The sequence below is a fragment of the Prionailurus viverrinus genome, chromosome E1, assembly GCF_022837055.1.
Source record: "Prionailurus viverrinus isolate Anna chromosome E1, UM_Priviv_1.0, whole genome shotgun sequence".
In the NCBI taxonomy this organism is placed as follows: domain Eukaryota; kingdom Metazoa; phylum Chordata; class Mammalia; order Carnivora; family Felidae; genus Prionailurus; species Prionailurus viverrinus.
The window spans coordinates 9,268,647-9,281,428 of NC_062574.1; the positions used below are offsets into that span (position 1 = coordinate 9,268,647).

Here is a 12,782-nt window from a genome sequence, read left to right on the forward strand (position 1 = left end):
CTCCCCCGTTCATGCTCTGTCTCTCTCTGTCCCAAAAATAAATAAACGTTGAAAAAAAAAAAATAAAAAAAAAAAAAAAAAAAAAAGATATAAAAAGGTTGCAAAACTACCCTCGGTGATAATTATTATCACTATTTAGAATATTCATAGCTATAAATACTAATTTTTACTAACTTACTGTTAAGACTACTTTTTGAAGAATCAAAGTATCTTTTTCCATAAACATTTGATTTAAAAGTACATACAAAGACTTGAATAAGCTGATCTCACATGAAAATTTGAGAAAGCCGTCGTACAAAAAAAGCTAGCAAACAAAGAATGAAAACAAATAGAAAGTATGGTTGGAAACAACTGCCTGGTTTGTAGAGTAAATGGAAAGAAAGGAAGTAGTCGTGACTATGAAGAATGCTCTATAAATGCTGACTATAAAGGAAATGAGAAAAGAAGTATTTGAGAGGCTTAGATTCTAGGGGGTTACCATAAATGAATTTGTTTAGTAGGGGAAAAACTCTGAATTTGTTACTTTGGTTCCTGGCTCAACCAGTCTCCCTCAAACCTGTCTCCTCCTTAGAAAATAAGGCCAGTTTAGAAGCAGTTAAAACTTTATATTCGTTATCAGCTCATCTTTCCCTTTTATTATCCTGTTTACTGAGATCTTCCTAACTTAGGAAATAGGAGTCATTTGATTTGATTTTTATCTTTTTTCCCCCCAGAGCTGGAGACCAAACCTGCAGCCAAGAATGTTGTATCAACAGAAAATACTTCTGAAGATGTATCACAAGAGACCATAATAGATAAACTCACAGAGAACAGTCTGTGGAACCCCAGAATGGGAGGATTATGGAAATGGAATGAAAGGATACTGAGATTGCAAAATAGTCAGGAAAATCATTTGAGTCAAAGAATAGTTACTCACAAGAAAATTTCCACTGGTCAAAGAGGATTTAGATTTGGATCTATTCTTTTTCCAGAAGCGGGAGTTATCACAGAAGGGCCCCACGGCAAATGCCAAACACGTGAAAATTTCACTGAGAATTTAGATTTGATTACAGATACCCATCTAGGAAAGAAAATCTGCAAGGATACAGAAGGCAGCAAAGCTGTAAGGCCTACTTCAGAACTTACTTTAGGAAAAAAATACAATAATAAAGAAAAACCCTATAAATGTAGTACCTGTGAAAAGTCCTTTCGTTACAGGTCATTACTGATTCAACATCAGAGAACGCACACTAAAGAAAAACCTTATGAATGTAATGAATGTGGGAAAATGTTCAGCCAGCCTTCATATCTCAGTCAACATAAAAAAATTCATACTGGAGAAAAACCCTACAAGTGTAACGAATGTGGAAAGGCCTTCATTGCTTCTTCATCACTTATGGTACATCAGAGAATTCATACTAAGGAGAAACCTTATCAGTGCAATGTCTGTGGAAAATCTTTTAGCCAGTGTGCTCGCCTTAATCAACACCAGAGAATTCAAACCGGAGAGAAGCCCTATAAATGTAGTGAATGTGGGAAAGCTTTCAGTGATAAATCAAAACTCGCAAGACATCAGGAGACTCACAATGGAGAGAAACCCTACAAATGCAATGATTGTGGGAAAGCCTTTAGGAATAAGTCCTATCTTAGTGTACATCAGAAGACCCATACTGAAGAGAAACCATATAAATGCAATGAATGTGGGAAATCTTTCAAGAATACCACAATTTTTAATGTTCATCAGAGAATTCATACTGGAGAGAAACCCTTTAGATGTAATGAATGTGGGAAAGCCTATAGAAGTAATTCAAGCCTTATTGTACATATAAGAACTCATACTGGGGAAAAACCTTATGAATGTAATGAATGTGGGAAAGCATTCAATCGTATAGCAAATTTCACAGAACATCAAAGAATTCATACAGGAGAAAAACCCTATAAATGCAACGAATGTGGAAAAGCATTCATTAATTATTCATGCCTTACCGTACACCACAGAATGCATACAGGAGAGAAACCTTATAAATGTAATGAATGTGGAAAGGCCTTCATGCGTTCTTCATCCCTAATTATACATCAGCGGATTCATACTGAAGAAAAACCTTATCTATGTAATGAATGTGGGGAGTCTTTCAGAATAAAATCACACTTAACTGTGCATCAGAGGATTCATACTGGAGAGAAACCGTATAAATGTACTGACTGTGAGAGGGCATTTACCAAAATGGTAAATCTCAAGGAGCATCAGAAAATCCATACTGGAGTGAAACCTTATAAATGCTATGATTGTGAGAAATCTTTCAGGACTAAGTCCTACCTTATCGTACATCAAAGGACCCATACTGGGGAAAAACCATATAAATGTAATGAATGTGAAAAGGCTTTCACTAACACATCGCAACTTACCGTACATCAAAGAAGGCATACTGGAGAAAAACCCTATAAATGTAATGAGTGTGGGAAGGTTTTCACAAGTAACTCAGGCTTTAATACCCATCAGAGAACACATACTGGAGAGAAACCATTTAAATGTAATGACTGTGGGAAAGCATTTAGCCAGATGGTACACGTCACAGAACATCAGAAAATCCATAGTGGAGAGAAACCCTATAAATGTGATGTCTGTGGAAAAGCCTTCAGGAGGGGTTCCTACCTTACAGTGCATTGGAGAACACATACTGGAGAAAAACCCTATACATGTAAGGAATGTGGAAAAGGTTGTATCACTCTATCACAGCTAACTCTTCATCAGAGAATTCATACTGGGGAAAGGCCCTACAAATGTGAAGAATGTGGAAAAGCCTTCAGAACCAACTCAGATTTTACTGTACATTTGAGGATGCATACTGGAGAAAAACCCTATAAATGTCACGAATGTGGAAAAGCCTTTAGGAGTAGCTCAAGCCTTACTGTACATCAAAGAACCCATCAGAGAGAAACTCAATTAATATAAAAAGTAACAAACCATTCATCCAGATGTCAGCTCTACAAGGAGAATCTTATAAACTGTGTCTTTTATGAATGTGGGAAAACTTTCAGGAGCAATTCACCAGAAAACACACACTTAAGGGATACTTTATAAACATAAAAATGTGGAAAACTCATATTAAATCTTAGAAGTCACAAGCAAATTCACAGTAGAGAAAAATAGTGGACAAATGAAAGCCTTCACCCAGATTTCATACTTTGTTCACTTAAATTATCTTCAATGAATTGCCTATAATTTTTTACCTATTTTTCTATTGGTTTGTCTTTCTTACAAATCTGGAGGTGCTCTTTATATACTTGAAATATTAATCCTTTGTCATGTGTGTTTGAAAATTTTTTAATCTAGCATTTGTTTTTATGCTTTTTTATATGGTAAAAGAAGTTGCCACATTTTAATTTTTCACAGATACTTATTTTCCTTTTTAGATTAATTTACTCTTTTAGTTAAAAGAGTCTCCTTAATCCCTAGGTTATACATAGTGTTCTAAATTTGTTTCTAAGATTTTGTTAATTTTATATTTTATATTAAAGTCTTTAATCTGTCTGAACTAGATGGCTAGTCATAGAAGAGCAAATTGCCATTAATCTCTGAAAATATTATGAACCTAAGGTAGTACTCAGGGAAATGCAAATTAAAACAACCAATGAGATGTCACCTCCACTAAATGGAGTTAGCAAAAATTAAGAGATCTTTTGGTAGTTGGATTTGGGAAACCATGTACTCTTAACACAAACGGTTATATCAACTTCTATTTCCACCAGCAATTAAGCAATATGTATACAAATATTTTAATAACATTTCAAAATAAAAATACTTTGACCTAGCAGTCTCACTTTGGGGATCTTCCCCACAGAAATAACAGCATCAGTGCATAAGAATACACATAAGTCAGGATTTTTGTTGAAGTATTGTTTGTAGAGGCAAAGTAGAAAACCAAGTGGAGACTAAGTGAATGCCCATTAATTGGGAAATGGTTGAATAAAGTGTGATATAGCCATTCTATGGAACAGCATGAGAGTAATTTTTAAAATTAGTTATATATACACTAGTTGATCTCAAGGTATTGCCACAATTTTTAATAACTAATTGCTTTATTGCAGAGCTTTATGTGTACAGGATTTCATTTTTTGTTAAATGATCATTCCCATTTATGTATATATGTGTATGTGATGAGCATGGAAACAAGTATATATACTTGGCTGAATATATACCAAGCTGTTAATATTGGTTACCTTGAAGGAAGGGAGAAGAGAAGTAGGGGAAAGGACTAGAAAAAAAAAATTTTTTTTAATGTAAGTGCAGCATGTATGGTATAAAATTCTATATAAAACTGTATTTGTATGAACTTTTGAGAACTACGAATGAAGGATGGTCTCCAAAAAGTTAGATTGTTTTAGAGTTGGGGGAGTATGCAGTACTTTTTGTCCGATTACTGCACTTCTATGTATTTTATAAGCTTTCCTTCCCAACAAGCATGTGATACTTAACATAAACAGGAAACACCTATTTTACTTGTGAAGGTAATTTACTGGACACCTGTTATGTACCAAGAATTACCCTAATATATTGGCAGGGTAGGGACAGTCAGGAATCTAAGAGCATGGGAATTTGTTCTGATGCTGCATAGATTCCAAACAAGTTACCCAGCACCTCATTACACCCACCCTCTCAGTTTCATTTAGAAGAGGTAGTAATTTCAGACAAATGAGAAACGTACCCAAGAATATCTGGAACTTGTGTTCAGGCTATAAACCAGAAAACTGCAAGCCTCAAGAGAAGCTCCACCTTCAACATGGCACCAAAGAAAAGGTCACAGTGATGAAAAGTTCCATGTACAGCCTCATAGAACATTACATGATGGAATAGAGAGAGGGGAAACAGCCAGACACCCAAGTCCATAAAAAAGGAAGTCTTGGGAGTTCTGGAAATACTAAGAGTCCTGGAACAAAGATGAGAACCAAAAGGCTATGGCCCTGATATCAGAAGGCCATAACAAACCATGGACCTGATACCCAAAAAGGACAAGACATGATGAGCTATACTTCAGTGGAGGCTGAAGAAAAGAGAATCCCAGTACTCCTCCCACAATGTTGGAATATGTATATATCCAATATTGGGGAGGAGATATTGGATAAATGATAGGAGCTACCTCCCATTACAAGTAAATAATTTGACACTGGTTAAAATGACCATTTCTGATTGAATTTTAATAATGGAATTTATGAATTGTTACCAAGAGACATACCTCCTTTGGATGTAATGTATGGGTTTCTGATTGGAAAGTTTAGAGTTACACCTTGACATACTATCCTTAAGAAACCTTGCTGTTAAACAGTTGACATGACTTGATGCCTACTCTGTCAGCTGCTTCTTTCTACCTCCTAACCCTCACCACACATAAAACCCTCTGCCCTGCTTTAGAGCCAAACATTTCAAGAAGAGGAGCATCGTCAGCAGGTTCAAATGACATAACTGAAAAGTGTCCACAGGATTAGGGGACGGAGATGGCACAGGCTACCTTTACAAGAGCAGTTTCGGGGCACCTGGGTGGCTCAGTCGGTTAAGCGGCCGACTTCGGCTGGGGTCATGATCTCGCGGTTCGTGAGTTCGAGCCCTGCGTCGGGCTCTGTGCTGACAGCTCAGAGCCTGGAGCCTGTTTCAGATTCTTTGTCTCCCTCTCTCTGAACCTCCCCCGTTCATGCTCTGTCTCTCTCTCTCTCAAAAATAAATAAACGTTAAAAAAAAAATTTAATACAACAGCAGTTTCAATGGAGAGGTAAGCCTGGTTCTAATGTATGGCAGTATCTCATTATAGGTTGAATTTGCATTTCCTTTATGGCTAATGATGTTGAGTCTCCTTTTAGGTGCTTTTTGAATATCCTCCTTTGAGAAGTGCCTGTTCAAGACTTTTGCCCATTTTGGGAGGCACCTGGGTGGCTCAGTTGGTTAAGCGTCTGAGTTCAACTCAGTTCAATGGAGTGCAGCCTGGAGCCTGCTTTGGATTCTGTGTCTCCCTCTTTCTACCCCACCCCCGTTCGTATGCTGTGTCTCTCAAAAATAAACGTTAAAAAAAACTTTTTTTAAGACTTTTGCCCATGTTTTAAATTGGGAACTCTGTTCATTTGTAGGATTCTTTCTATATTCTGGGTGCAAGGTACCTTTTTTTAATATTTTTTGGGGGGGAGTGCAAGTGGGGGAGGAGTAGAGCGAGGGGGACAGAGGATCTGAAGCAGGCTCTGCACTGACAGACTGACAGCAGTGAGCCCAATGTGGGCTTCAAACTTGCAAACCACAAGGTCATGACCTGAGCCGAAGACAGACACTCAACCAACTGAGCCACGCAGGTGCCCCACAAGGTACTTTTTAGATAACTTACATCACAAACATCATCTCCAGCTTACCTTTTCACTCTCCAAATGATGTCCTTCAATGAACAGATGTTTTTAATTTTAATAAAAAATAATCTATTCGTGCTTTTTGTGCCTAGTTTAAGAAATCTTTTCGTAATCCAAGGTCACAAAAGGTATTTTCCTACATTTTCTTCTACATTTCTACTATTTTACTTTTAATTTTTAGGTCTACAATCCATTTGAAGTTAATTTTTATGTGTGGTCTGGGGTAGAGGTCAAATTAATATTTTCCATACAAATATACAACGTATTCAACATCATTTATTGAAAAGACATTCTCTCCTCCCCCTCGGGTTGTAGTGGTATTCTTACGATAAATCAAATGATTATGTTATATGGGGGTCTATTTCTAAATTATTCTGTTACATTCTAAGGAACACCAGATGTTTTTAGTGTAAGCAGATTTATAGCAAGTCTTGGTGTCTGGTGGTGTGTGTCTTCTAATTTTGTTCTTGTTCAAAGTTGCAATTCTAGGTCCTTGGCATTTTCATGCATTTTTGAATGATTTTTTTTCAATTGCTCCACACCAAAAAGTTGAGGTTTTAATGAGCATTACATCAAATACATAATTGTGGAAGAATGCATACTTTAACAATATTGAGACATCCAGTCTGTGAGCATGCTTTTCATTTATATACATCTTTTGATCTCAGCAATTTTTGTATTTTTTCAGTGCAGACGTTTTGAACATTTTTATTAAGTTAGTCCTATGTATTGGGGGTTTTGATGTTATAAATGCTATTATTTTAGTTTTCTGATTTTTGCTAATATTTATTAAATACATACAGTTGGTCCTTGAACAATATGGGTTTGAACTGTCCAGGTCCATGTAATAGATGGGTTTGTTTGGTTTTTTTCCCCAATAAATGTATTGGAAAAATTTTTAAGAGACTTGCAACAATTTAAAAAACTCACAGATGAACCATGTAGCCTAGAAATAATTGAAAATTTAAGAAAAGGGTACAAGTGTACAAAATATATGTAGATAATAGTCTATTGTATCACTACCATAAAATATACACAAATCTATTGTAAAAAGTTAAAATTTATCAAAACTTCTGCACACAAGCAGACCATACATAGCACCATTTGCATTCAAGACAAATGTCAACAAAAAGCCGCAGCAGCAAATGAGAACTGTGTAAAATTAACTGTAGTACATATTTTACTACTGTAATAATTTCGTAGCCACTTCCTGTTGCTGTTGAGTTGAGCCCAGTGTAGTGAGTATCCACTTAAAATGCCTGTGACACTAATCGTCACTGAGCAGTTCATCTCCCAATAAGTTGTATATCACCGTGAAAAGTCATCTGTCCTACTTCTCACATATTTTTCATCATGTCTAAGTGAAATACTGTAAACCTGGAGTAATACCAGGGGACCCATATGGAGCACCACTAATGATGTGGCAGTGCTCCCCAAAAGCAAAGAAAGGTTATGAAATTATAAGAAAAAGTTGAATTTCTTGATACGTATCAGTGATTAAGGTCCACAGTTGCAGTTGCCTGCCATTCCAAGACAAATGAATCCAGTATAATCCTCAGGAGGAAGGAAGGAAGGAAGGAAGGAAGGAAGGAAGGAAGGAAGGAGGGAGGGAGGGAGGGAAGGAAGGAAGGAAGGAAGAAAGGAAGGAAGGAGAAAAGAGAAAGGGAGGCAGGGAGAGGAAGGAAGGAAGGAGAAGAAAGAAAGAAAAAGAAAGAAAGAGAAAGAAAAAAAAAAAAACTTTCATGAAGCCATCACTGCCCCTAAGCCAGCCAGTGTGAGGACTTTGCACTTTTTGTGAAATATGTTTTTATCCTACTGAAAATAAAGCTTTTTTTAAAAAATATTTTGAGAGAGCACAGGGGAGGGGCAGAGAGAGGGAGAGAGAGAATCCCAAGCAAGTTCCGTGCCATCAGCACAGACCCCGATACAGGGCTTAAACTCATGACATCATGACCTGAGCCAAAATCAAGAGTCAGATGCTTAACCGACTGAGCCACCCAGGCACCCCAAAAATGCAGCTTTTATGTGGGTGTAGAATTGTTAAAAGAAAGGCATACCTATAGACTCTACTATGATTTGAGAAAAAGCGAAGTCCATATGGCAACTTTAAAAAAAAAAAGAAGGTGAAGGATCTAAAGCTGGAGAATTTAATGCCAACAGTGGATGGTTTGATCATTCCAGAGATTTGGCTTTTAAAATGTCAACAGAAGTGGCTTCTGCCTACCAAGAGGCAGTAGATGAGTTCCTAGACACCATTAATGAAATCATCGAGAAGAAAGAATGTCAGTGAAACTTTTTAATAAAGACAGAAGTGCCCCATTCTGCGGGGGCGGGAATCCACATTATTAGGAAGAGAATCGAGCACCAGGATTTAAGGCATGAAAGGGTAGGCTAACTACGTTTTGGGCAAATGTAGTTGGGTTCATGATCAGGACTGCCCTTACCTATAAACTGCTAACCTTTATTGTTTTTTTAAATGTTTGTTTATTTTTGAGAGAGAAAGTGTGAGCAGGCAAGAGGCAAAGGGAGAAGGAGACACAGAATCCGAAGCAGGCTCCAGGCTCTGAGCTGTCAGCACAGAGCCCCACGCGGGGCTCGAACTCATGAACCTGAGATCATGACCTGAGCCTAAGTCGGATACTTAAGCAACTGAGCCACCCAGACACCCCAAAGCTGCTAGCCTTTGAAAAGCTATTTAGCAGCTGCCATTCTTTTGGTTGTACAGCAAGAAGGTCTGGATCCCCCCCTTTTTAAAAAAAAAAAAAACTTCTTTTATTGGTTCCAACAGTATTTTGTCCCTGAAGTCAGGAAACACCTTGCAACTAAGGAAACTTCCTTTTAAAGTTCTTTAGAGGGACACCTGGCTGGCTCAGTCAGTGAAGCGTCCAACTTCAGCTCAGGTCATGATCTCACAGCTCCTGAGTTCCAGCCCTGCATTGGGCTCTGTGCTGACAGCTGGACCCTGGAGCCTTTTTCAGATTCTTTTTTTTTTTTTTTTAATGTTTATTTATTTTTGAGAGAGAGAGAGAGAGTGCAAGCTTGGGAGGCGCAGAGAGAGAGAGAGAGAGAGAGAGGGAGACACAAGAATCCAAAGCAGGCTCCAGGCTCCAAGCCGTCAGCACAGAGCCTGACGGAGGGGCTTGAACTCACGACACGCGAGATCCTGACCTGAGCCGAAGCCTGACGCTCAACTGACTGAGCCACCCAGGTGTCCCAAGATTCTGTGTCTCCCTCTCTCTCTGCCCCTCCCCAGCTCATGCTCTGTCTCTATCTCTCTCAAAAATAAAAACATTTAAAAATTTTTTTAAGTTCTTTTTTTTTTAATTTTTTTAATGCTTATTTATTTTTGAGAGACAGAGCACAAGTGGGGAAGGAGCAGAGAGAGGGAGACACAGAATCCAAAGCAGGCTTCAGGCTCCTAGCTATCAGCACAGAGCCCAATGCAGGGCTCACGAACCATGAGATCATGACGTGAACCAAAGTCAGCGCTTAACCGACTGAGCCACCCAGGCACCCCTTAAGTTCTTTTGATACTGGACAATGTCCCTGGCCATCCAGAACCCCATGAGTTCAACACTGAAGGTGTCTAAGTGGTCTTTTTTCCCCAAACACAACAACATCTAGATCAGGGGGTCACAAGGGCCTTTAAGGCTCATTGCACATGGTACTCTATGGAAAGGATTGTCAGCTGTGGGAGAGTCCCCCAAGAATAGAATAAAAATCTGGAAGGATTACACCCCTGAAGATGCCATTGCTGTTATAGAAAAAGCTGTGAAAGCCATCAATCCTGAAACAATACATTCCTGCTGGAGAACCTGTGTATCAGCCTATCATCACAGGGAAGTAATTTTCCAAAAAATGTAACAATGTTTCCAATACTGTATCATGGATATGACTGTAATACTCTATGTCATAAGAATTTTATAGCAATTTATTCAGTAATATACAAGCTAAGCTACCATGAAACAATCATGCTGGGCTACCAATAAGGCGATCATATTGCTGCTTTTTTGTTTTCAGTGCATGATTTGTAATACCTGTAAATAAATGTACATTTTTTTTTCACATTTCATTTTTGAGATATGTTAGTAAAGCATATAGCATCACAGTGTTTTGTATCCTATAAGACAATATTGACAGGTACTGACAAATGATTCATCTTGTAAACAGACCATGTAAACTTACAGTATCAGTAATTTTAGTTCTGTAAAGGTATTTTCTCTTATGATTTTCTTAACACTTAATTTTCTCTTAGCTTACTTTATTATAAGGATATAGTATATAGTATAATATACAAAATATGTGTTCATCAACTGTTAATGTTATCAGTAAGGCTTCTGGTCAACAGTAGGCTATTACTAGTTAAGTTCTTGGGAGGTCAAAATTTATATGTGGATTTTTGATTGGGGGGGCAATACCCTTAACATCCACATTGTTCAAGGTTCAACTGTATAAATGATATACATATTTTATATATTACATATTGTAGTATATTATATATTATAATTTATTATATATAACGTGTAATAGATTCATATTATACCCAAAGGAATGAACAAAGCTACGTAATAATTATAATTATTATAACATATTATATTACAAACTGACCTTCTATCCAGTGACCTTGATAAATTCACTTGTTAATTATAATTAAGTTTATTTTATTGGACTTTGTATACAAAATGTCATCTGCAATAAAGTAAAATTTTTTATTTCATCCCTCCAATTTTTATACCAGTTTTTTTTCTTGCTTTTTGCACTGGCCAGGGCCTCCAGAAGTAGTGATTGTGGGCATCTCTGCGTTTTTCCCAGAATCTAAAAGAAAACCCTAGACGTTTTACCATTAGGTGTCACATGAGGTGTAAATTTGTAGATAATTTCTATCAGATTAAGAAAATTTTCCTCCAATCTTAGTTTGCTGAGATTTGTTATCATGGGGAGGGGTTAAATTTCACTAAATACATATTTTGCATCTATTGATGGTTTTCTCATTCTGTTAATGTGCTTGAGTTACATGGATTGATTTTTTTTTAATTAAAAAAATTGTGAAATGCACACAACATAAAATTTACCATCTCAACTATTTTTTTTAACGTTTTATTTATTTTTGAGACAGAGAGAGACAGAGCATGAACAGGGGAGGGGCAGAGAGAGAGGGAGACACAGAATCAGAAGCAGGCTCCAGGCGCCGAGCTGTCAGCCCAGAGCCCGACGCGGGGCTCGAACTCACGGACCGCGAGATCACGACCTGAGCCGAAGTCAGCCGCTTAACCGACTGAGCCACCCAGGCGCCCCTCAACTATTTTTAAGCCTATAGTTCAATGAAATTAAGTGCATTCATATTGTGCAACCATCACCATGATCCGTATCCAAAACTTTTCATCTTTCTAAGCTGAAACTCAATACCCATTACACAGTAATCCTCTGTGCCCCCTCCCCTCAGTCTCTGGAAACTACTGTTCTATTTTAATTATTTTGAATTGGACTACATTAGGAACCTCATATAAATTTTTGTTCTTTTGTGACTGGCCTTATTTCACTTACCATAATGTTCTCAAAGTTTGTCCAATGGATTGATTTTTGAATGTTAAGGCAATCTTCCATTCCTGGAAGAGATACCATTTAGTCATTGTATATTATCTTTTTAATATATTATTGGCACCTGGGTGGCTCAGTTTGTTAAGCACCCAACTTCGGCTCAGGCCATGATCTCACCATCTGTGGGTTCGAGTCCCGCGTCAGGCCCTGTGCTGACAGCTCGGAGCCTGGAGCCTGCTTCGGATTGTGTGTCTTCCTCTCTCTCTGCCCCTCCCTTGCTCAAAAATAAGCATTTAAAAAAATTAATATATATATATATATATTATTGAATTAGATTTTTTTTTCAACGTTTATTTATTTTTGGGACAGAGAGAGACAGAGCATGAATGGGGGAGGGGGCAGAGAGAGAGGGAGACACAGAATCGGAAAGAGGCTCCAGGCTCTGAGCCATCAGCCCAGAGCCCGACGCGGGCTCGAACTCGAACTCACGGACCGCGAGATCGTGACCTGGCTGAAGTCGGACGCTTAACCGACTGCGCCACCCAGGCGCCCCTGAATTAGATTTTTAAGTTTTTATATAGGATCTTATGTCTACGTCCTTGTTGTTTTGTATGTTTCCTTTCTTGTAGTAGCTTTGTCAGAGATTAGTATCAGAATAATGCTGGTCTTATAAAATTAATTGGGAATCACTTCCCTTTTTTGTCCCCCAGAAGAGTTTGTGTAAGACTGTGCATTATTAGTATTGGTATTCTTTTTCCCATAACTATTTTCTGTAAAAATCATCAGTAAAGCCATCTGGGCTAGGAATTTTCTATTTGGGAAAGTTTTATGTTTTTATTTTTATTTAAAAAAATTTTTTTTAAGTTTATTTATTTGAGAGA

At 37.7% G+C, this 12,782-nt stretch overlaps 1 protein-coding gene across 3 annotated transcripts in view; it reads left to right on the forward strand.

Annotated features, from left to right (window-relative positions):
• The window catches only part of ZNF624 (zinc finger protein 624), a 38,741-nt gene extending 30,785 nt beyond the window's left edge, over positions 1 to 7,956 (forward strand). For all 3 annotated transcript variants that reach the window (XM_047832451.1, XM_047832452.1, XM_047832453.1), the window contains exon 6: positions 714 to 7,956. In XM_047832451.1, coding sequence (XP_047688407.1) covers positions 714 to 2,932 — 2,219 coding nt within the window. In that variant the 3' untranslated portion in view covers positions 2,933 to 7,956. The remainder of the gene's footprint in view (positions 1 to 713) is intronic.
• Positions 7,957 to 12,782: the final 4,826 nt, after the last annotated feature.